The sequence below is a fragment of the Hyperolius riggenbachi genome, chromosome 7 (assembly GCF_040937935.1).
Source record: "Hyperolius riggenbachi isolate aHypRig1 chromosome 7, aHypRig1.pri, whole genome shotgun sequence".
NCBI lineage: Eukaryota > Metazoa > Chordata > Amphibia > Anura > Hyperoliidae > Hyperolius > Hyperolius riggenbachi.
Genome location: NC_090652.1, coordinates 104,039,398 through 104,064,656, shown reverse-complemented (window position 1 = coordinate 104,064,656; position 25,259 = coordinate 104,039,398). Strand labels below are relative to the sequence as shown.

The 25,259-nt window shown below is 45.9% G+C and overlaps 2 protein-coding genes across 5 annotated transcripts in view; one reads left to right on the top strand and one right to left on the bottom strand.

Moving 5' to 3' along the window:
- The window catches only part of IQCE (IQ motif containing E), a 91,269-nt gene extending 70,555 nt beyond the window's left edge, over window positions 1–20,714 (bottom strand). For 2 of the 4 annotated variants that reach the window (XM_068244465.1, XM_068244467.1), the window contains exons 1-8: window positions 20,578–20,713; window positions 15,304–15,421; window positions 8,303–8,353; window positions 6,314–6,356; window positions 5,169–5,315; window positions 4,648–4,779; window positions 3,211–3,281; window positions 884–997 (exon numbers count right to left, since the gene is read on the bottom strand). In XM_068244465.1, coding sequence (XP_068100566.1) covers window positions 884–997; window positions 3,211–3,281; window positions 4,648–4,779; window positions 5,169–5,315; window positions 6,314–6,356; window positions 8,303–8,353; window positions 15,304–15,357 — 612 coding nt within the window. In that variant the 5' untranslated portion in view covers window positions 15,358–15,421; window positions 20,578–20,713. Of the gene's footprint in view, window positions 1–883; window positions 998–3,210; window positions 3,282–4,647; window positions 4,780–5,168; window positions 5,316–6,313; window positions 6,357–8,302; window positions 8,354–15,303; window positions 15,422–20,396; window positions 20,480–20,577 lie in introns of those variants that run through there. The other 2 variants (XM_068244468.1, XM_068244466.1) reach the window with 2 other exon arrangements.
- Window positions 20,715–20,957: 243 nt separating this feature from the next.
- Window positions 20,958–25,259, top strand: part of BRAT1 (BRCA1 associated ATM activator 1) — a 42,092-nt gene continuing 37,790 nt past the window's right edge. The window contains exons 1-3 of the mRNA XM_068244463.1: window positions 20,958–21,106; window positions 22,963–23,097; window positions 24,700–24,854. Of these exons, the coding sequence (XP_068100564.1) occupies window positions 22,971–23,097; window positions 24,700–24,854 (282 nt within the window). The 5' untranslated portion in view covers window positions 20,958–21,106; window positions 22,963–22,970. The remainder of the gene's footprint in view (window positions 21,107–22,962; window positions 23,098–24,699; window positions 24,855–25,259) is intronic.

The window sequence follows — 25,259 nt, the reverse complement described above, 5'->3', positions numbered from 1 at the left end:
CAATTGTGCCGATCAACGGAGATTATTTACAACCAATTCGAATTTCTGATCGCTCAAACGATTTTTCGCTAGAAATTGGACCGTTAGTGGCCACCTTTAGTGTGTGTGTGTGTGTGTGTGTGTGTGTGTGTGTGTGTGTGTGTGTGTGTGTGTGTGTGTGTGTGTGTGTGTGTGTGTGTGTGTGTGTGTGTGGTGAGCTTTTTTAACCTTCCTGGCGGTAAGCCCGAGCTGAGCTCGGGCTATGCCGCGCAGGAGGATATCTCAGCTTCTGGTGGGGCGATTCGCCCCATTTAAAGTGCTGTGCGCGCAGCTAGCACTTTGTTAGCCGCGCGCACAGCTTGATCGCCGCCGCTCTGCGGCGATCGCCTGCACGCAGCGGCGGAAGAGGGCCCCCCCCCCCCGCCAGAGCCCTGCGCTGCCCGGACCAATAAGTTCCAGGCAGCGCTATGGGCTGGATCGGAGGCGTCTGACATCAGGACGTCGGCTGACGTCCATGACGTCATTCCGATCGTCGCCATGGCGACAGGAGAAGCCAAACAGGGGAACGCGTTATGTACGCGTTCCCCTGTTTGCTATTGATGCCGGCGACGATTGCACTAGAGGGACACATGCGCCCTCTAGTGGTGTTTAATGTAGCTACCACTCTGGTAGCTTTACATGAAAGAAAAAAAAACGGATTTCTGCCTATTTGGCAGAAACAATCAGCCGCCAGGAGGGTTAAGTATTTGCAATATATATTTGATCTAGTGAGGATTGTTTTTGTTAGTAGAAGTAGAGTTACACTACAACAAAGGAGTCTGCATGACAACAGTCATCTCAGGATGCAACATAAGGAATTATGGGTAATATTAACATTTCCTTTGCGGCACAGGTCACAACTCACTCTAGAGGGGTCCAGCAGCTGCTCAATCTGACGGTCTTTTCGATTATTTTCTTCTTCCAGCCTGCGGAGCTTTGTTTTCATGATATCGTTATCAGATTTATGTGCTTGTATTGTCTATATTCAGGAGGTTAAAGAAAAACAAGATCAAGAGACAAGACATATAGCAGAAAACAATAGCCATGACATTGCTCAGACAGTTTAAAAGGGATGCTTTAATCAACATAGTAAAGTCTGAAAACGGATTTTATTGAATGGAGGCCACAGAGTACCCCTTATCCCCTGAACACCGGTAATTAAATGAAACCAAGCAGCCAGAAGCACCTATAATTCAGTGCCAAGACTGCAGTCACATGATCACTCAGGCAGGCAACACACTTCTCTTTCATTTTTCCGTGCACGTTTTTCTGCATACATTTTCCGCACACCAAGTGTGTTTCTATGCCGGAAAATGCGCACGTTATTTCCCAGCAGCTAATGTATCTGATAGAGAAAACTGACAAAATGTGCAGAATCATCATGCAAAATGTCGCGGAAAACACAAAACGAATTTGCACATGGTTGCGAATTTTACCACGAATTCGCAGGCGTTTTTGTTATGTTAATGAGTATGTGCATTTAACCATGTCAGTGCCTGTGTGCTTTTACATTGATTGCAAACGCCCGCAAATTCACGGTAAAATTTGCTGTAAAATTCGCATATGAAAACGCATGCGAATTTCCTATTAAATACATTGTATGCGATTCTGATGGCTCTGCCGTGCAGATTTTTTCTGCACAGAAAAACGCTCAGAAATCCTGACAAGTGGAAACAGTCCCATCCACTTGTATTGTCTATGCGAATCTGCATGTAGGAAACGCATGGAGATTCACTGTAGTGGAAACGGGCCCAAAAACGCATTAAGTGTTACCTGGCACATTGATTAACATCAGTTCTCAGTTTTCCTGTGCAGAAAATGTGCACGAAAACAGTCGTGTTCCCTGCCTAAGTTGTGGGTTTTATATCAGTGGCCAGTCAATGTTTCTCTTTCCCCTGATGCAGTTTTATTTTACTTGGCCCCAAACAAAAACAGGTAATAACAGGCTGTGGTTACTCTGGATCCATTAAAACTATAGAACAGGGGTAGGGAACCTATGGCTCGGGAGCCAGATGTGGCTCTTTTGATGGCTGCATCTGGCTCACAGTTAGGGTTGATTCACTAAGCTACACAGCTCAAGCAGCGAAGCTTAGTGTGGGCAGCGCAAGTAACATTTTCAAAGTAGGCACGCTACTGCTGTAGCATGCACCACTAACTTACTCACGCTCCCCCCACCAAGAATGACTGCTTTATTTGTCCCACCCTGGATCATGTCAGGTCCAGTGACTTTGTAGGACGAATCCCTGCACTTTGATTGGCCCAACAGGCTGCCTGTTACTTGACAGGCAGCCCACTGGGCTAAAGTGCAGGGATCTTGTCCTACAAAGTGAATCAACCCCCAAGTCAGCCAGCTAATTGTACAAGCTGTTAGTTGGCATTTTTCCTGTCTAGCTCTCGGGGAAATTGCTGAGTTTGCTGAAACCCAAGAGAAGCCGAAGACGTGTCTGACGCGTCCGCTGCCCGGAGGATCAACTGTAAACACATAACCATGGCAACAGGGATGTGAGCCCTCTGCTGCGCATGTACACTGTGCCAGTTTAAAATATATTGTATGGCTCACAGAATTACATTTTAAAATATGTGGAGTTTATGGCTCTCTCAGCCAAAAAGGTTCCTGACCTCTGCTATAGAACATGTGACATAAACACAGCACAGAGATCGTTTGGCATCATGCGCATGTCTATTTAATGAATATCAGCCTTCTATCTGTCTGTATCTATCTATCTATCTATCTATCTATCTATCTATCTATCTATCTATCTACTGTATCTATCATGTAGACAAGACAAAAGACATTTATTTTGCGCTTTTCTCCAGGCAGACTTAAGCACCTGAGCTGCAGTCATTAGAGCACACTCTCTGTAGGGTAGGCAGCAGCAGTGTTAGGGAGTCTTGCCCAAGGTCTCCACACTGAATAGGTGCAGGCTTGCTGAACAGGTAGAGGCCTTAACCATTACACTATCCAACCACATATGTAAACCAGATTGTAGAGATTTGTAAAACAATGCTGTAGTCAGGCCAATGCTCACTGCTTTGGTGATGCCATATATGTGAACCCAACCTTATAACCATCTTTCATTAACATTTATTCCTCATAAATTCCTTTATTCCTCATAAATTCCTTTATTCCTCATAAAATGCCTTTATGTTAAAATCTTTGGATATAAAACATAACAGAATACAGTACGGTACCTTCTTCAAGTCTAAGATCTGATCATACATATCCTCCTTCTCCTTGAAATCTGGTGTTCCTGGGATGTAACCTGTGTATAGTTAACAAATGTCATATTATTAGGAAAACATGCCTTACGTGTGATGAGGCAGTCATGATATAAAAAAAATCAAAAACATAAAAGTAACACTATCGTAGTAACCTGGTGGCAAGGAGCTTACAGCTGAAAAAGGAAGCTCTGGCTGCCCCTTTCAAGTTATAATCTGTGACCACAAGGCAAAGACAGCAGATTATTAACAAATGGGGAGTGTGAGCTTCTCTGGGGACAGTCAGTGACATGACTATGTACTCTGTAAAGTACTGTGTGCATGATGTCAGAACTACATAATAATAATAATAATAAAAATAATAATACGGAGAGAAGAGAAGGTGATTAGCTCAGTTTTATACAAGTTTTTTTTAGGTATCCTTCAGGCATCTATAATGAAATGTCTGACAAGTAGTGTAAAAAACTTATCAAAGATAGTGAAAGAGGAAAAGGAAATCTGGGCGGAGCCTGCATACAAATGGTTTGTAGGCTAATAGTGACTTACTAAGGGAAAAAAGGGAGGAATAATTAGAAAAGAAAATGGGGACAAGCATTAGAGTATTAAGGTTGTTAGTAACCTGGGTCGGACTGGGACACTGGGGGCCAACACATCCCATGATTGCAGTGAAAAAAGGGCATGACCATGCACCGGAAGGTGGGCGTGGTCATGATGTATTATGGACAGGGACAAATGTACATGAACTTAGCAGCATTGTAATTCAGAGACACTGCTGCCCAGCAAAACTTTGCATAGAGTCCCCTCCTTCAATATTAAGTAATGTCCTACTTTGTAGAGGTTGCGACCGCAGAGGTTGCAACCGCATCGGGGCTCCGAAGGGCCCTCCCTCAACTACAGTATTGCCTCTATATTGGTCCTGTGCTCATAATAATCACTTCTATAGATACTTTGAACAGTGGTAATCATTAACAAGCTATTTCCCATCCCTTTCTTGCACCTCTGACACTGTAGTTGCCATTGGCAGGTTTTGGTGCGTCGTATCAATTGTTATGTATAGAGTGCTTGGGGGGCCCCATTGTAAAATTTGCATCGAGGCCTACAGCTCCTTAGCTACGCCACTGCTCTCAGCATGAGTGATTACAGCACTGAGAAGAGAATTTTTGTGCTGCAGGCAGCAATTGGAGCTCAGTCAGACAAGGAGGTGGGGGGGGGGGGGGGGGAGGGGGGCACCAGAGACCTGAAGGCAGGGCCCACTGAGGGAAAAAAAACTGTACTACTGTGGGCCAGTCCGACCCTGTTAGTAACAATACTAAACAAGAAAACATTGTGAAAGGCTGATCCTTGTTTATGTGAAAAGCCTGACCTTTCTCCTGTAAAGTTATATGTGACAGAATTCCATGTTTTAATTACCATTACTAGAGGAGCGGGAGTATTTTGGCTTTTTCATCCCAAGAGCTTCCTTGAGGTACTCCGGTGTGCTGCTGCCAGGATTCACCCAAGCCTGACCAATGTCCGTGTCTGATTTCAGTGGTTGTGTTAGGCCTGTACGGGGGAAAGACAAGACCATAAGGCACTTAAAATATTCTGCAGCAGCTGTGGCCAAAGTCCTGGCTCAGTATGTGTAAACACTGGATACAAAATCATACCTTCAAGTGACTAAAGTGCTTCTCCAGGCATCAAACCAACAAAATAACACTGAGGCCTAAAGGCCTGTACACGTTAGAGTATTCTAGGCTGAGGCAGCCATCGTTAGTGAGAACCTGGCATGTGCACAGCTGACTTGATATGTTGCCAAAACATCCAGAACACATTGTTCCCCTTTCTGCCTCATTCACCGGAAGCTGCTCGTTTGTGTGTGGCACCATATCCCTTCTCCTCCCTCCATAACAACAGAACATTTACCTTTGCTGAGAATAAGAGTGGATAATTACCAGTGCCTTGTTTAAGGGATGCCAACCACAGCTGTCTTGGAACCTTGGCCACTGGGTTCTCAGAGTGCATCTGCCCTGTTCCTTTCAAGGATCTCCACACCGGGGCCTTTTTAGGGTGTAGTTTTGCACTGGAGAGATAAGGCGAGTCTACAAAGAAAAAGGAAGTAACCATTGACCAAGCTGTCAAACAATTACAAACTAAACTCTGCACAGTGGCTGTGGTGTAAACCATTGTTACTCATAATTACAGCATGTGCTGCTTTATGGCAGGTGTTTTCCAAGTATGACCTTTTGCGGATAACATCATCTCAAGAACCCCTTAACAAGTATGTATGCATTAGGAATACCGCATAATTGCGTAGAAATACTTCCTTATGCTGGATACACACGGTGCGTTCCTGCACTCGATTTCCCGCTCGATTCCCGGCCGCTCGATTATTTCAGAGCATTTCCGATCACGCTTCGATGATTGTTAGGCCGATTCTCATGTAAAGTATGCCGAATCGACCTAACAATCCATCGAAGCGCGAATCGGACATGTCGGAAATAATCGATCGGCCGGTTATCGAGCAGGAAATTGAGTGCGGGAACGCATCGTGTGTATCCAGCATAACCATTCCCTAATACTTTGATCCCTTTTAATACCACACTGTGCTGCATAATTCCGCAATTACACTAGCGCACACAATGGAGGTGGAGCTACAGAGAGCTGTCACCACTCCCCGCTCCCCTCTCTGATGCCGAAAATCTGCACCACAGTACTCCTGCAATCACGCACGTCCCCCTCACTCAATGGAAAAAAAGTGCTAGGGGTACATGGGCAATCCCAAAATTGTATTGGAAAGGGTTAAAGTATTACAGGAAGAGGATCAGCTGGACGTCTCGGAAATTGCCACAGTTTAAAAGACGATAAATATGGCAGCTTCCATAAGCCTCTCAATTAATCACCTCATACTGCATTACTGTAAAAAGAAGCACAATTCACACAAAAACTTTTAATTACAGCTGCCATCTAAATAGTTGAAAACAAGTAAAATGCCAGTATGCCATGGAACGAACTCCAATAACTTACTATAACAGTAAGCATGTAGTGTGTCAGTGCTATCATTATTAATGCTATGTGCACGGCCAAGAAAGACACTTACTATGTGATTTGGGTGGCTTGCTGGATCGTTTCTTCTTTTCTTTCTGTACAAGAAATAAAATAAAAAAATGAATTCAGAAAACTGGAAAAAGGCAAACGTAATTCCACCACCAGGCAGTAAAAGAAAATAAAAATATAAATAAATAATAAAAAAATCACATTGAACCACAATGAGAAAACAATTGTTAAAATTTGGTAAAAATCACAATCAAATTGGAGTATGTTTGCCATTTCATTTTTCAGTGGAGACGTGCACAAGAGTACAATTTCATGCATGCATTCCCAATTCATGGTGTGAATGTCGCAGTACATTATTACATGGCCATTGTAGGCTTTTTACACAATAGCACCCGACAGGAAATCCTGTGCGTTAAAATGTGTCTGACTGCGTCAATGGACTTCCATCCGTTTGGCACACAAGGGGCTTGATTCACTAAACCGTGATAACTCAAATATCACACCTTATCAAAGTTAGCACACCTTATCAAAATAGCATAGTGAGCGCTACGAACCCGCAGGGGCTCAGGGCAGGACAAGTGCCATTTTGACAATTAGCAGGCATAAGTTCGTGTCGCTCGCTATGCTACTCCGATAAGGTGTGTTAACTTTGATAAGGTGTGATATCTTTGATAAGGTGTGATAGTTGAGTTATCACGGTTTAGTGAATCAAGTCCAATGTGCAGTGCGTCATAACTGACAGCCCTGCACCTAGTGTGAAAGGGCCCTAACTCTCCTGTTTTCTCTGCTGTTTCCTCTGAACCTTTACAAATGCATAACACTGAGTCCATGGGAAAGCTGTCCTGTGTGCCTCAGCTGTTACTGAGCTGTGAGTGATTACTCTCCAATACTCTGTATGTATGCCAGCATTCGTATGGATGCGAGGATTCATCTACCCTGTGAAATGAATGCATCACTGCAGTACATGCATGGAGGTGTAGAAGTTGCAACCAAGCAATACGTCTTACTTCCTACTTTGTGCAGACTTACGAACAACCAACAGAGGAGAATCGGATACCCTTTAACACCAAATGTACACTGTTGCCATGCGTTTCAGGAAGTTTCCCTAAATAGTCATACATAATATTTAATTGGATTCAGTTCCAAAACAGCAGTTTCTGATATGCATAAAGTATATGTCATGAAAGAATTGCTGAGTTGGGGGAAGGTGGGGGTTAAATACATTTTTCCTGGGGATTCTTATAGCCCCTAGCAGCGTATCAGGTCCCTCGCTGTAGTTCTTCTGCCCTCCAGGGTGCCGATGTTGCCTCTGAAAGATCCCCAACCCCAGCTGTGGTCACAGGCTACTGAAGGGGCTTCTCATGATTGCACTCTTGTGGCTGTGAGTGTTCTGCCCTTGCGCAGTTTGAGGCCTCTGTGAATTGCACAAGCACAGGATGCTCCTGGCCAGGGGCGCGCAACCAAAAGAGGTGTCCAGACGCACTTGCGCATGCACAGTAGCCCGCGACCACAACTGTGGTCAGGATCTTTCGGAGGGGAACAATGGTCCCCTGGAGGGCTGTGGAATTACAATGAGAGACCTGATAGACTGTTAGGGGCTGGAAGAAGCCCTAGGTAAGTAAATCTAATCCCCCTAAACTCTGCCTTTAATCATGCCCAGGAATGAAGGGTGTACACAATAAACTGCCCATTTCAGCAAGATTTTGCTTCAAGTTGGGTCATATTTTGCTTACAGGAAGTAATTATTTGACCTCGGCATGAAATTAATATTAGGCCATTAGTTATGGAAAAACTGCAGAGTTGTTATCTTCTGGATTTTTTTTTCTATCTTTAATTAAACCCACCAGTGTAGCCCATGGCTTTTCAACATAAATAGCATACGAGGACAAAGTTGTGGCAGCTTGTCACTGTCTATGTCTCAGCCACAAATTACCAACGCCTTCGCCATTCATGGCAGTGGAATTTTTCAGTTGCTGACATCACTAGGAATATCTGCCAGAGACAGACAGAAGAATCAATGCATAATCCATACCTTGTCTGTGTCCGATTCGTAGGTGATAGCAGAAAGTCGATCATCATGAAACTAGAACAAGGAAATATACAGTTATGAGCTCTTCTTCCATTTGTCCATGATTATTAGGTTTTACAAGGTACACAGTTAAAAACCCAAATTCAGCTTTTTTTTTTTTTTTTTTTTTTTAAATTAAACTAATGTCTCCCTCACTGTCTCTCTAGTAAATAAAGTTTTGTACAAATTGGGATAAGTTGGAAGTGGCGGGACCACTTGATAAAAGCTATTTTACTCAATCATAGTTCTGAAAATGACAGCTATGCAAGGCTGTAAGGCAGGGGTGTCAAACTATCACATAAGGGGCCAAAATCTAAAACATAGCCATGGGCCAAATTGTTTCTTAAGAGTTAACATTTACTGAACAGTCTCAAGCTATGTGGTGGAACTATAGTGACCATGTAAGGCTAAGGAATATGAAGGATCACTACTCCCTCTTCTGCAGAGTAGCGCAATGGAGTAGTTTAATATTTAGAAAAAACAAGGCAAGCTTGGGCTCCACGTGTCATCAAGGAATACAAAACTTTATTGAATACAAAACTGACAGGTTCTCCTCAGGAACCATACTTAGCCACTGATCATTGCCAACAATACACAAAGTTTAAAAACAGGAGCATAGCAGATTGCTTCATAAACCAGCTGTTAACAATTATATCTGCTTAAATTGCAATACGTGTATGGCGCAACATCAAACATACATGCACCGCCCGCGCATCCACCTCCAATTGCACCGTGCCTAATAGCGTATTTATAGTGTTGGGGGGCCCCCTTTCCAGACATAAACCGACAGGAATCCGAGCTCAATTCACTTCGATATTGATAATGATGACAGTCTCATCCTTTTTATGCATCATATGCAGTATTGCAACATATTGTGACATGGGGAGATCTCACCAACACTGACGCTGACAACCTCCGTTTTACCCCGACATTGCCGCTCCACAAGGGTCCAGCTGATCCCAGAAGTCCCGTCACACCTGCTCTAACATGGCAGGGGATCTCCTAGTGGAAGTTCACTGGCAGCGGGGAAGGAGTACATCGGGCTTGGAGTGATGGCGGACACACGCTGCTGAGAAGCAAACAGCTGAGCGAAGCTCCGCCCACCGACGCGTTTCGAACCGCCCAGGTTCTTTCTCAAGGTGTGGCCAGTTCTAGACGTGTCATCCTTTTCACTGCCCCCATCATGTCCATCCTCCAGTAAACATCGAGGGAGAACAAAGGCAGGACAAGGAGAGGGGGGAGGGGGGAAGAAGACGAGCTGCGCGTGCTGGCCAATCCCCAAGCGTCCCGTGGTCTACATCTCCACGATCAGGCAGCACTGGGAGGCCTTATGCATTGTAACAACCTGGAGCAGCAGCACAGTCCAGCTGGAAGAGTTCAGAGCAACACATGCCACAGCCACTATGATCCCAATTCTTTAATTAGATTTCACATCCAGAATTCTCTCCAGGTACTACCCATGTTCTGTCAAATAACGGCATTCCTCATGGATTCCAAAGATCAAACAACTTAAAGGAAAGGTTCAGGGAGGGTGGGCAAAAAATAAAAATCAAATTCCACTTACCTGGGGCTTCCTCCAGCCCGTGGCAGGCAGGAGGTGCCCTCGCCGCCGCTCCGCAGGCTCCCGGTGGTCTCCGGTGGCGCGCCCGACCTGGCCAGGCCGGCTGCCAGGTCGGGCTCTTCTGCGCTCCAAGGCCCGGAACTTCTGCGTCCCACGCCGGCGCTCTGACGTCATCGGACGTCCTCCGTGCTCTACTGCGCATGCGCAGTAGTTCTGCGCATGCGCAGTAGAGCCAGGAGGACGTCCGATGACGTCAGAGCGCCGGCGTGGGACGCAGAAGTTCCGGGCCTTGGAGCGCAGAAGAGCCCGACCTGGCAGCCGGCCTGGCCAGGTCGGGCGCGCCACCGGAGACCACCGGGAGCCTGCGGAGCGGCAGCGAGGGCACCTCCTGCCTGCCACGGGCTGGAGGAAGCCCCAGGTAAGTGGAATTTGATTTTTATTTTTAACCCACCCTCCCTGAACCTTCCCTTTAAAGAAACACTTCACAATGTTAGCGTTGCAAGTCCCATATGGTTTTATCCATCCCAGCAGGCACAAGGGAAGTTCAGAATATCTTTTCAGGTAAACTTTCTATATACTAAAGATAGATTTTTATTATCAGTCCCCCTCATCATGGAATGGCACGGCTTCAGGCACGGTGCACATAGATCGTTCACTGCGGAACCAGGCACTCCCATACTTCCATATCGAGAACAATATAGCTCAAGAGAGCAATTATTTGCCTACATTTGTCCCATAAATATGAAACTTAAAAATGAAACTTAAGGGTATGCCACCGGATCAACCATACCTTGCTACTTTTAAGAAGGGTGAGAGGTCCAATCTGGCATTGAAACCATTGGGGCTCACTGTGTCAAGCTTAAAGGGGAACTGAAGAGAGAGGTATATGGAGGCTGTCATGTTTATTTCCTTTTAGACAATACCAGTTGCCTGGCAGCCCTGCTGATCCTCTGCCTCTAATACTATTAGCCATAGCCCCTGAACAAGCATGCAGCAGATCAGGTGTTTCAGTGGTTCAGACTTATAAGTCTGATCTAACAAGACTAGCTGCATGCTTGTTTCTGGTTTTAATCAGATACTACTGCAGAGAAATAGACCAGCAGGGCTGCCAGGCAACTGGTATTGATTAAAAGGAAATAAACATGACAGCCTCCATATACCTCTCTCTTCAGTTCCCCTTTAAATATCCACATTGATTCCTTACAAAGTAAAATATCATCAAAATCAAGTCTACGGCTTGAAATATTGAGCTTGTATATTCCTTTAACAGTCGTTCCCCTCAGGCTATTGCCATGGACCTCTCTATAATGTTCTGCAATGTTGGTCTGACCCTTCCCCCCCACAATAACGGCAAAGTGCTCCAATACCCGTTCTTTTAAGGCCCTTTTTGTTTTGCCTATGTACCTAAGGTGACAGGGGCACTCAATCATATATACCACCTTTTCACTATCACAATTTATGAAAGATTTTATGTCATACATAGTGATACCTCGTCTATCCGGAAAGTTCCTAGTTCTATCAATGAACGGGCACAATTTGCACTTACCGCACCTAAACATACCGTTAGGTACGCGTTCTTGTAGCCATGTGTTGGGTTTGACCTGTATTTCACTATGGACTAGGCGGTCCCTGAGATTGGGGGCCCTCCTCGCTGTAAGCAGAGGGCGGGGGCCCACAACCTCAGACACCTCCCTTGACGCCGTCAGCACCGGCCAATATTTTGTCAGAAGACCCTGTAATCGCTCCCAGTGGGCCCCATATCTGGTAATAATACGTATATATCCCTGGTCATCTGATTGATTTTTCTCTTTAGGGGCTAATAACCTTTCGCGATCCAGGGACCAGGCCCTCCTCAACGCCTTCCGCAACACCGAATGGGAATAACCACGCACTCGAAAACGTTCATACATCGCGCGCGATTCCTTACGAAAATCATCGTCGCATGAGCAGTTCCTCCGCACACGGAGAAACTGTCCGTATGGAATCCCAGGTTTTAAAGATTGAGGGTGATGGCTATCAGCATGCAAAATAGTATTGCCAGCCGTGCTTTTGCGGAAGGAAGAGGATACCACCTTTTCTCCCTCAATTCTTAGCATTAAGTCTAGAAACGAGATTTCCTGTCCAAAAGTGTACGTGAGCCGTATGTTTTTCCCGTTGATGTTCAATTTCTCAATAAACATTTTTAACTCATCGGTCGTTCCACTCCACACCATCAATACGTCGTCTATATAACTAATCCAGAGGGCGACGTGTGCCCCGTACTCCGGGACCGGGAAAACATCCTCGCGTTCCCATAGTCCCAGGTGCAAACACGCATACGCCGGGGCACACGCCGCCCCCATAGACGTACCGCGGATCTGTCGAAAAAAACGGCCCTGAAAAACGAAACAGTTGAGATGCAAAATCAGCTCCATAGACTCCACAAGGAAGGCATTGTGTAGATCAGCCCCTGGATAGCGCTCATTAAGGAAAAAGGACATTGCCCGGAGCCCCTCCACGTGTGGGATCGAAGTGTATAAGGATTCAACATCGATCCCCACGAGGAGGGACCCCGGGGGTGCCAAAAACCCAGCCAACACTCCAAGCACATCGCGAGTATCCTGCACATACGAAGGGAGCGATTGGACCAATGATTTCAACTTTCGATCAATCAATTGTCCTAGCCTTTGTGTGGGGCTGCCAACAGCCGAAACTATTGGTCGCCCAGGTGGCTTGATTAAAGATTTATGCAATTTTGGAAGAGTGTACAGCGTAGGCACGTTGTACGTAACCACCTCCAAATAGTCATATTCCTGTTTAGTAATGACCTCTCGATATAACCCCTCATCCAACAACTCGTTAACACGTTCAGCAATCACTGGAAATGGGTTTTTCTCCAATCGTTCATATGTCTTCCGATCATTTAACTGGCGCATAATCTCTTCCACATAGGCCTCCTCATCTTGGAGGACTACATTGCCTCCCTTGTCACTCGGCTTGATAATTATCCCCTGAGCTTTAGCTAATTCGTCCAAGGCCATAAATTCCTCACCGGTTAGATTAAGTTCAGGGCCATGGGGATCCAAGTTTAATGCCCATAACTCCCTTTCAATAATTTCCATAAACACTTTTACATTGCAATTCTGTGAAATAGGGGGCATGAAAGAGGACTTCAGTCGCAGGGATGAGGGAGCAGGTTCCTCATTTTCACTAAGGGAGGAAGCTGAACCCTCCTCTATAAGGATATGGGGAGTAGTTTAATATTTACCTGCTGCAACTCTGTATTGTATCAGCCACATGCTCTATGCTGAATATCCCAGGCTTCTAGTGCATGTCAAGTGATCAGAAATTGGGGGTACTCCAGCTGGCAAGTAGAACAGGAGAGACCAGAAGCAGTGCTGGGACAGGTGAATGCTACACTGTTCCGTTGTGCTACTCTGAAATGTGGGGAAAGGGTGGCGGGGAAGGATGTGGGGAGAAAGTGTGTAGGTGTGTCTGTTTTACCAGCCACATGGGGGGTTTGGATCCAAGGAGGGGACCCATGCTAATTTCGCTTGGGAGTTCTGTGGGTTATTGCTGCACCCCAGCTCAAACTGACAAGTGTTTCACCCAGAAATACTGTCACTGGTGTGCTACTCTGGATGGGAAGGCATTGTACTTACAATGATGCACATGGCAAGGAGGACCACATTCAGCCTGTGGGCTTTGGGTTTGACACCTGGGCCCACATGCAATTGAAATTTTCGCATGAGTTTTCTCCAAAGTGATATTTTTTCATCTTTGACTTAGAATAACTTTTCAGCACTTTACAATGGAGAAAGTACCCAAAAGTAGGTGAAAAAGTATTATCAAAATTATTTTGAACATTTTTTTTTGCGTGGTGGTTTAAAAGGCATTTTATTGACAAGTTTGGAAATATCACCTAGCAGAAAACTAAGGAGAAAAAGTTAACTGCATATGGGCCCTGTGCTCTAAGGTATAAAAGACATGTTAGCACAGCAACAGACCGCTGTCACAAGACCGATTCTCAAGTCGCGAATGGCTGTTATTTTAAGAGCTATGACTGAAGGAGCTTTTATTACTATAAAGTGGTGCCGACCCTACAACTTACTCCTGGAGGTACAGAAGGGCTTCAGGTCAAGGCATGCAGAATTTTAATCCACCAGGGTATTAGCCATTTGGTTGCCATTCCAACTTATTTTCAAACAGAGGGATAGTCTGCTCAGCTGGTAGGGAACAAATTCAATCTTTAGTCAGCAAATACACAGACAATTACCTAATGTGTATCGGAGCTAAGATCGCACCTTAGTCATAGTTCATAAAGATATGTGTACATTTTCCCAAATACCTACAACTGCCTGAAATCTATAACGGACAGCTGACTGCCATTGAGTACGGGGGCCCTGACAGCGATGTCTGGCCCACAGTCCTGTGATCAGGACCCGGAGGATGATGTCAGCATACAGCATAGCTCCTGGGAGGAAGAGGAGGACCAATGCAGCATACAGACCAGGTAAATATCAGAGCGCTCCCTGCACTACTCTGCATTTGGGGGCTGGCTGGCTTGGGGAGGCAGGAGGAGTAAAGCCTACTGTGGTGCCAATGCGCTGTTATCTTGCACGAGAACGCGTGCGTGGCAGCCAAAAGGTTAATCCAAGCACCACCTTTAAGCAATTTTCCACTCTCAGTGGATACAAAAAAACATTAGTTAACCCCCCATAAGGTATTCCTGGAAACAAGTATTCATCAGCTGCATGCCAGTGACGTACCCTGCTCTCCCTACCCTGAAGCACCACTCTGAACATATGTCTCTTCTGCATGCTCGCTGAGAAAAGCATATGTGAGACCTATACACATATCCATTTGTACATAATCCAGCACCTGGTGGTATAATGAGGACTGTTGCCTAGTTTTTTTTTTCTCATGGAACATTCTTCTTTTCTCATTGAAACATACTTACCACGGATGTTCCCACTCACGGTTTGCCTGGTTTTTGTTTTTTTTCAAGTTTTATTGAACAAATAAAAAAAAATAAAACAGCATTACAGATTTAACAGGGTGCAATAAAATCACAATGTTGCTGCTGTAATCACAATGTTGCTGCTGCTGCTGTAATCTTTCTGGTAATATCAACACTGCATACAGAACAGGGATCATTCAGAATATTTGCAGCGTGATGCGTTTTGTGTCTTCTAAGCACGTCAGCCGTCAGCAGAAAGAGATAAAAAGGAATTACAGTCCGGCATAACATGCACTAAAAACGAGACCACCAGCTCTTTATTGGCTGTATTGTTTCTAATCACTGCTTGGTTATACAAGCTCTGCTGAAGTAGAGCCAGTCCATGCTAGTGTGAACAGGAAGTGACCATGAAAAGTGATCAGTTAGAGAAAGCATTCAGTGAAGTACATATAACAGCAGGCTTACCGTATCCTCCAGCTCTTCGGCCTCTGTACCATTCTCACTGGACAGCCAAGACATGTCTGGGGAGAACACAGCAGCTGCCGTGACTGCAATTCCCACACTTCATCCAGACACTGCAGGCCTGCAAGATATACAACATATTTGCATCATTTAACCACTTCACTTCAACCATTTAACCTTTCCCCTTAAAAACCAGAGCAATTTTCACCTGTCAGTGCTCCTTCCATCAATTTGTCTATAACTTTATTACAACTTATCACAACAAAACAATCTATATCATATTTTTTTTGCCACCAATTAAGGGGACCATACACTGGTCGATTTCAGCCATCGATCGATTCTATGGAATGGATTGATCAGAAATAGATTCTATCAAATCTATCGTTGCGGCTGATTTTGATTGATTTAGATGGATTTGATCTATCTGACAGGATGGAAAATCTAGGTCGATAGGCTGCTGGCAGCAGATCGATGGCCCACAGAGTTGCATTGGATCTAATGGTCCAATAATGCATTTAGATCGATTCCCAATATGAGAGGGAGGTTAGTGTTAGGCAGAGGAGAGAGGGAGGTTAGTGTTAGGCACAGGAGAGAGGGAGGTTAGTGTTAGGCACAGGAGAGAGGGAGGTTAGTGTTAGGCACAGGAGAGAGGGAGGTTAGTGTTAGGCACAGGAGAGAGGGAGGTTAGTGTTAGGCACAGGAGAGAGGTTAGTTTAGTATTAGGCACAGGAGAGAGGTTAGTTTAGTATTAGGCACAGGAGAGAGGGAAGTTTAGTATTAGGCACAGGAGAGAGGGACTGTTAGTGTTAGGCACAGGAGAGAGGGACTGTTAGTGTTAGGCACAGGAGAGAGGGATTGTTAGTGTTAGGCACAGGAGAGAGGGATTGTTAGTGTTAGGCACAGGAGAGAGGGATTGTTAGTGTTAGGCACAGGAGAGAGGGAGGTTAGTGTTAGGCACAGGAGAGAGGGAGGTTAGTGTTAGGCAGAGGAGAGAGGGAGGTTAGTGTTAGGCACAGGAGAGAGGGAGGTTAGTGTTAGGCACAGGAGAGAGGGAGGTTAGTGTTAGGCACAGGAGAGAGGGAGGTTAGTGTTAGGCACAGGAGAAAGGGATTGTTAGTGTTAGGCACAGGAGAGAGGGAGGTTAGTGTTAGGCAGAGGAGAGAGGGAAGTTTAGTATTAGGCACAGGAGAGAGGGATTGTTAGTGTTAGGCACAGGAGAGAGGGATTGTTAGTGTTAGGCACAGGAGAGAGGGATTGTTAGTGTTAGGCACAGGAGAGAGGGAGGTTAGTGTTAGGCACAGAAGAGAGGGAGGTTAGTGTTAGGCACAGGGGAGAGGGAGGTTAGTGTTAGGCACAGGAGAGAGGGAGGTTAGTGTTAGGCACAGGAGAGAGGGAGGTTAGTGTTAGGCACAGGAGAGAAGGATTGTTAGTATTAGGCACAGGAGAAAGGGATTGTTAGTGTTAGGCACAGGAGAGAGGGAGGTTAGTGTTAGGCACAGGAGAGAGGGAGGTTAGTGTTAGGCACAGGAGAGAGGGAGGTTAGTGTTAGGCACAGGAGAGAGGGAGGTTAGTGTTAGGCACAGGAGAGAGGGAGGTTAGTGTTAGGCACAGGAGAGAGGGAGGTTAGTGTTAGGCACAGGAGAGAGGGAGGTTAGTGTTAGGCACAGGAGAGAGGGAGGTTAGTGTTAGGCACAGGAGAGAGGGAGGTTAGTGTTAGGCACAGGAGAGAGGGAGGTTAGTGTTAGGCACAGGAGAGAGGGAGGTTAGTGTTAGGCACAGGAGAGAGGGAGGTTAGTGTTAGGCACAGGAGAGAGGGAGGTTAGTGTTAGGCACAGGAGAGAGGGAGGTTAGTGTAAGGCACAGGAGAGAGGGAGGTTAGTGTTAGGCACAGGAGAGAGGGAGGTTAGTGTTAGGCACAGGAGAGAGGGAGGTTAGTGTTAGGCACAGGAGAGAGGGAGGTTAGTGTTAGGCACAGGAGAGAGGGAAGTTTAATATTAGGCACAGGAGAGAGGGATTGTTAGTGTTAGGCACAGGAGAGAGGGATTGTTAGTGTTAGGCACAGGAGAGAGGGATTGTTAGTGTTAGGCACAGGAAAGAGGGATTGTTAGTGTTAGGCACAGGAGAGAGGGAAGTTTAGTATTAGGCAGAGGAGAGAGGGAGGTTAGTATTAGGCACAGGAGAGAGGGAGGTTAGTATTAGGCAGAGGAGAGAGGGAGGTTAGTATTAGGCAGAGGAGAGAGGGAGGTTAGTGTTAGGCAGAGGAGAGAGGGAGGTTAGTGTTAGGCACAGGAGAGAGGGAGGTTAGTGTTAGGCAGAGGAGAGAGGGAGGTTAGTGTTAGGCACAGGAGAGAGGGAGGTTAGTGTTAGGCACAGGAGAGAGGGAGGTTAGTGTTAGGCACAGGAGAGAGGGAGGTTAGTGTTAGGCACAGGAGAGAGGGAGGTTAGTATTAGGCACAGGAGAGAGGGAGGTTAGTGTTAGGCACAGGAGAGAGGGAGGTTAGTGTTAGGCACAGGAGAGAGGGAGGTTAGTGTTAGACACAGGAGAGAGGGAGGTTAGTATTAGGCACAGGAGAGAGGGAGGTTAGTGTTAGGCACAGGAGAGAGGGAGGTTAGTGTTAGGCACAGGAGAGAGGGAGGTTAGTGTTAGGCACAGGAGAGAGGGAGGTTAGTGTTAGACACAGGAGAGAGGGAGGTTAGTATTAGGCACAGGAGAGAGGGAGGTTAGTGTTAGGCAGAAGAGAGAGGGAGGTTAGTGTCAGGCAGAAGAGAGAGGGAGGTTAGTGTTAGACACAGGAGAGAGGGAGGTTAGTATTAGGCACAGGAGAGAGGGAGGTTAGTGTTAGGCAGAAGAGAGAGGGAGGTTAGTGTCAGGCAGAAGAGAGAGGGAGGTTAGTGTTAGACACAGGAGAGAGGGAGGTTAGTATTAGGCACAGGAGAGAGGGAGGTTAGTGTTAGGCAGGGGAGAGGGGAGGTTAGTGTTAGGCAGGGGAGAGGGGAGGTTAGTGTTAGGCAGAGGAGAGAGGGAGGTTAGTGTTAGGCAGAGGAGAGAGGGAGGTTAGTGTTAGGCAGAGGAGAGAGGGAGGTTAGTGTTAGACACAGGAGAGGGGAAGTTAGTTTTAGACACAGTAGTGGGGAGGTTAGTGTTAAGCAGAGAAAAGAGGCAGGTTAGTGTTAGGCAGAGTAGAGACAAGTGGTTAGTGTTAAGCAGAGGAGAGAAGGGCAGTTAGTGTAAGGCAGAGAACAGGTAAAGGTTAGTTTAAGGTGCAATTACTGACAACCGACCGCCAATTGATGCACTGACACAGCGCATCCACTGTAAATGTATCCTTACTACAACTGCTGTATTCACGAACATGTCATCAGAGCCGGGACAAGGTCCTCCAGCACCCAAGGCTTATGCTGGGCATGCATGGTAAGTTTATGCGGCGGTTTTAAACCAGCGGCTCTAAGCCGGCGCGTCACCACTCGTCCGCGCGTGCGCGCGGATCGATTCCCGCTCGTCCCCGCAGGCATGCCTTATCAGCCGCTCAATTCCCCGTGAACTGACTTTCATGTCAGTTCACCGGCAGCGGCAGAGCAGGGCTATGGTAAAATGTCGTCCGAAGCCCTGCTCTGGAGACTTCGAGTCTGCAATGCAGGGCTTCGGGCGACATTTTTCCATAGCCCTGCTCTCAGCGCGGGAGTTTCAGTTGCTGGCTGCAGAGGATCGTGGGAGCTGCGCGCCGGACGTGGCCGGGACAGGAGGTCTGCTGCAGGTGAGTTAAATTTTTTTTTTTATGCCAGCCAGCCAGGTGTATGTTCTAGTCAAATCTGCCACGATTGCAGGTATTTCTAGTCAAATCTGCTGACGTGATTGCAGGTATTTCTAGTCAAATCTGCTGACATGATTGCATGTATTTCTAGTCAAATCTGCTGACATGATTGCACGCATTTCTAGTCAAATCTGCTGACATGATTGCACGCATTTCTAGTCAAATCTGCTGACATGATTGCACGCATTTCTAGTCAAATCTGCTGACATGATTGCACGTATTTCTAGTTAAATCTGCTGACATGATTGAATGTGTTTTCTGGTCAAATCTGCTGACATGATTGAACGTGTTTTTTTTGTCAAATCTGCCGACATGATTGAATGTATTTTCTGGGCAAATCTACTCACATTACGTGTATTTTCTTGAAAAAACCTGCACAATTATGTGAATTTTCTGGGGAAAGGGTCACCAAAACTTGAGCCCACTGTCTTTGAGTTGCACTTTTAAAGGGGACCCGAGGTGAGAATAATATTGAGGCTGCCATATTTATCTCCTTTTAAGCAATACCAGTTGCCTGGCTGCTGTGCTGATCCTCTGCCTCTTATTCTTTCAACCATAGACCCCGAACAAGCATGCAGCAGGTCAGGGGTTTCTGACAATATTGTCAGAACTGACAAGACTAGCTGCATGCTTATTTCTGGTGTAATTCCGTTTACTACTGCAGCCAAATAGATCAGCAGGTCTGCCAGGCAACTAGTATTGTTTAAAAGGAAATAACTATGGCAGCCTCCATATCACTCTCACCTTGGGTTCACTTTAAATTAGTTAGCTCCACCCTTATCCGGTCATGGCCACGCCCATATTTTGCGTGCTGCAGGTTATAGCCACACCAATTCTTTTTTTCCGCGGCGCGCGGGTCATCAGCTACCCCAGAAATTGGTCCAGCACCTGCATAGCACCCCCTCCCCCCCAAAAAAAAAAAATCCTGGAGCCGCCACTGCCTGTACTATACAATTTAATTGTATAATTGTTATCTAATTTTATTACATAGCAGGATATGGGCCTTTGTACCGACGTGATAACCTACACGTCGAATTTGCCTACATCCACTGTCAAACGTATACCAGGAGGATTAGGGTTAGGGTTGGGGGAGGGGAAGGGATAGTAAAAGTCTATGGGATGTAGGTTAGTTCGACGTGTAGGATAAAGTGTTGGAGCACCTTACCAAATATATTCAAATCACATACCATTTCTTTGTTCTTTATGCTACACAGATACTTGTGAGATCCGACAATTACAATGATGTTGTGTGGTGTACATGATCAGTTGTATAAGATATCTCACATATGTTGCATCCCTAGACTAAGTGCTGGCTTGCCAGGTCTTGTGTGTGGTAAATCACTGCCAGAAATGTCCAGGATGCCTCTATCAGGACTACCCATCTACCCCACAGAGGGCAACAACACCGCCCCTCCCTGCTCCCCTGCAGCCCCCCCCCATCCAGCCACACACACACCGACCTCACCTCAGCAGAGGCTCCGGAGTCCAGACCTGTCACTGCGAGTCCCTAGCAACCGCATCCAAGGAAGAGAGAAGAACTTCCAGAACAACCCGGAGCCATTTCTCGGCGTACACCCCTGTGAGGCTCCCGCCGACATATTTCATGTGGTCAAATCAGCTATAGGCTATTTAGCTTTATAGGCGTTGTTTTGTTGGTTAGAAACAACAAGCCCTAAGAACGAGCAATAAAACTGTATTTTAATTTCAGAAGTGTGTGGATGGCACTGACTGTTACATTTTAATTCAATAAAATCATTACATTGTAATTATTTAAAAAAAAAAAAGAACTTCACCCCAATCAAAGATGGCGCCGTGCAGCTTCCGCGCTTATTGATGATGTCACTAGAATGCTGCTGTCACTGTGGTGTGTGTAGGCTGGTGGCATCGGAAACTCGTGTGACAGTGCTTTTGCTTCTCAGCGGCTCCCAATGAGCTTCTTGGGCAATCTGTAACTGAAGAAGGAGAAAGAAGGGAAGGGGCTCTGCTGACAGGAGGTGTGATACTGTCTCACTATATTGTTGTCTGGGCACTATACATGGAAAAGGATAAAGATTAAATGGGGCTCTAGGCAAAATACTAGGTTTTTTCCCCCACAAGTGATAATCGCCTAGCTCCAGGGGCATAGCAATAGGGGGTGCAGAGGTAGCGACTGCATCAGGGCCCTTGGGCCAGAGGGGCCCTCCCTTAACTGTAGCATTAGCTCTCTATTGGTCCTGTGCTCATAATAATCACTTCTATAGATGCTTTGAATAGTAATAATCATTAACAAGCTGTTCCCCATCCCCTTCTTGCACCTCTGACACTGTAGTTGCCATTGGCAAGTTTTGGTGTGCCATATCAATTGTTATGTATAGAGTGTTGGGGGGGAGGGGGGCATTGTAAAACTTGCATCGGGGCCCACAGCTCCTTAGCTATGCCACTGCCTAGCTCTTTTAGTAAGTTTTGTTGGGGGCTACCATTTGCCAGGCCCCTAGACTCTAGGCAATGGCCTAGATTTGCCTTGTGGCAAGAGCAGGATAATTCACCAGGCAACCTAAGCAGGTGCCTCGGGCCTAGTGGGTGTCAGGGGGCCCACTAGCCACTTTCTCTGACCTCTCTCCACTTCAGCTTACCAAAATAGCACAAGGGTCCCCCAAATCTTTTACCTTGCCCAGGGCCCCGTTACATCTTTTTAAAAAAACGTGCTGGTGGGAGGGGTTTGTTGTCACTTACCGTTCCCTCAGTTTGCTGCGGCATGCCTCTTTTCTCACCGTTCCCAGGCCTGTTCTGGCTCCCTACCCAATCGACTAATATGGAAATACTGTGCTGTGCATGCACAGTATTTCCTTTCTGCTCCCATGACTGCGCTCCTCTGACATGAATTAGACGTGTGTGCTTGCTCCCGGCTTACTGGTGTCCCGGCGTGCGCACTCCACAGCCCTCTGCAGTTCATGCTGCGGAGATGGGAGAGTACGCGCATCGAAGTGATGTCAGAGGAGCACGGTCACTGGAGCAGAAGGGAAATACTGCGCATGCACGGTGCAGTATTTCCATGCTGTTCCATCAGGTCAGGAGCCAGAATTGAGTACATTTGAAATCGGCGCCGGTAGACTTGGGCGTAGGATACAGCTGTTATACGGCTGATCCTGCTTCTGCACAAGTCTGGGCCGTTTTAATTACTATTCCCCCTCCAGGCCGCCATGGATAGTGGGGGAATGAAATAATTCGGCTTCCAGCGATTGCTGGAGGCCGAATTATTGTGTTTTTTTAAGCAACCTTACGTTACTCACTGAGCGCTGTAATAGGAGTGATTCCTATTGCAGTCTATGGAGGTGCCGGCTGCGCCCAAATCTAGCAGCGCTGAAATACACTGCTCCACCAGAATGGGCCCATTGTCCAACAGACCAAGGTTGGACGACAGTTCGGCGGAAACGTTGCACATGTGTACGAGCTTTTTCAGTGTCCCTATTCAAAAAAGTTTGTCAAAAACACAATACTCAGTAAAATGTGTACTAGAACCAACAGAAACTAGTGTGCTGAAGTTTCCTCTTCGATTCATAAAGTAAAGTTTCCTGTATCTATGGGTTAGCCACGTTAGTCTAATTATAACCTTACTACCTATTAGGATATTTTTAACAGTTACATGACAACTGTTTTTGTCAAAAAATCTGTGTCTCTGCCTGTGATGTGTAAAATCCTCTTGGTTCCAGTGGCTGGCATCTTCTGTGCTGCTTTGTTACAACTTCTGCCTTCCTTGGCCGGAGTCTGGCTGGCAGGCTTGTGCCTGCCACGGAAGGCGTAAGAACGCATCAGATGACATCATTGTATGTTCTGTTATATCATGACTAGTAAAAATATCTATTTCTTGCAGACCTTATTATGGATGCAGAGTGTTCTCAGCTCCTCCCCCAGGTCTGTGCAGTATTGCTGGACAGCAGACAGCTTGTGACCGATGACTCCATTTATGAGAAACTACTGGACTGGTTCAAGTGTTTGCTGGATGCTGGTGGGTGCCATGATGTTCTTCATGCATAAACATTTGTGCTTGCCTTTGTGGTGGAGCGCTAGTCTACTTGAGGTGGCCCAGCGGGAAACCTCATGGGGAAATTCCATTAATGTGACTGAGTGGACAGCATGCTCTAAAACTTATAGGATCCAGATAGGTTGTGCAAATAATTCTGGCCAATTGCAACGCTTCAAGTTGAAGAGGGTGCTGTCATTGGAAAAGTGTTCGCTATGAGGTTTCCTGCTGGGTCACCTCAAGTAGACTAGAGCCTGTAGAGTGTGGAGAGAAGATACTCAACTAGATTTTGTTACTGTGCTTGGTTTCCATGTCACTCGAAGAGCTTAAAAACTGGAAAAAAAACCTGGTATTTGAGTTGAAACAAGAATTAAGCCTTGTACACACACTATATAAAACTTGGCCGATAAAGATCACCTCTGCTGAAAATCAAGTTTCACAGAATTTTATTAAGAAAATACAAATGCACAATAGTTATCCCATATTGGGGGAGTCCAATAGTGGCATAATGTAACTCAAAAATAGATTTAAAGTTAACCCCGAAGTGAGAGAGATATGGAGGCTGCCATATTTATTTCTTTTTAAGCAATACCAGTTGCCTTGCTTCCTGCTGACCCTCTGCCTCTAATACTTTTAGCCATAGACCATGAACAAGCATGCAGCATATCAGGCGGTTCTGATATTATTGTCAGATCTGACAAGATTAGCTGCGTACTTGTTTCTGGTGTAATTTAGACACTACTTCAGCCAAAGAGACCAACAGGGCTAGCAGGTTTTGCTTAGGAAAGGAAATAAATATGGTTGCCTCCATAGTCCTCTCACCTCGGGTTCACTTTAATAGAAACAAAGCATTGGGTTATAACTATACAGTAATGTGTCAAACTCTGCCAAGAATCTAGCATGCGTACTGCAGCCCCTGATCTCCCTTGGCACATCAGTGATTGTTTTACTTGGTGGGTTGACTTGGCTAAGTGCTGTCCAAGAGCATTGCACTCCCTCTTGGCTCCGAATTGTCCGTTTGGCTTTGGCTCCGCACTGTCGCCTGAAAGATTGAGTCTTGACCCCTGCTGGGTGACCTTCATCGTAGCGCTACACTTTTTTTATATATTGATGATTTCTTAGTGGTTAACTGCTTCCGGACCGCAAGCTCTGGTCCCTTTAAAGTCAATGGGAACCTTTAAAAAAAAAAAGCTAGATACTTACTTAGGGAGAGGGAAGGCTATGGTTACTATAGAGCCTTCCCTCTCCTCTCCCGTAGCAGTATTTGACTAAATTAGTGTGCTGGATGGTCCAGCTGTCACACCTCCCTTACTTCCCGTGCCCATCATAGGTAGCTACAGGTGCCCCTTAGCGTTTGGTAGCAGAGGTACCCTGAGTAAACTCAGCCAGCAGCAAAGTTTTTATGTATATTTTCCATATATATGTTGTTGTACAGCATCAATGAAGCTGGTGTTGGTGAACCACAAGGATCGGTTCATTATGAGCTTACCGAGCAATCTAACTATAAATAAAACTCATAACATAAAAGCTGTTTCTTGGTGGAGACCATGTGTGTGTTTATCTGATGTGTGTATTTGTATTTTGTAGTTCCTCCAGAAGTGTTGTTGGAAGAGAATCCATGTATTGTCGGACTCCTTCAGCAGGCTGTGACAATAAAAGATCCAGATCCCGGCTTCCTGGCCTTTTCTATGAGACTGAGCGGCATGCTTGCAGCACAGGACGGAGGGTTTAAATATCTACAGGTGGGCAAACGGTATATTCTAAACCGGTCAGCATCTGTTTCTGAAACCGTAAAGTGAAGTGTTAAGACTTTCTGACGGTCAGTTACAGCTTAAATGCAGGCAAGTAAGTAAAACAGCTCCCTAGGCCAATTTCTGATAGATTTCATGCTGATTCAGATTCAGTTACAGATTGATCTGTTTAAAAGTCAATTTCAAAATTACCCCAAAAACCAGACCGCACTCTTAGGGCCAGTGCACACTAAAAAGCACTAGCGTAATTGCAAACGCTCAGCGCTTTTTGAAGTGATTTTTCAGAGCAATTCTAGGCATAGCGATTTTCTAATCACGCCTAGCGATTTTTGGAGCGTTTTGGTGTAGCATTTTTTTATTTTTTGTTACAGCAGAGCTGTAACTGATCAGCTTCTG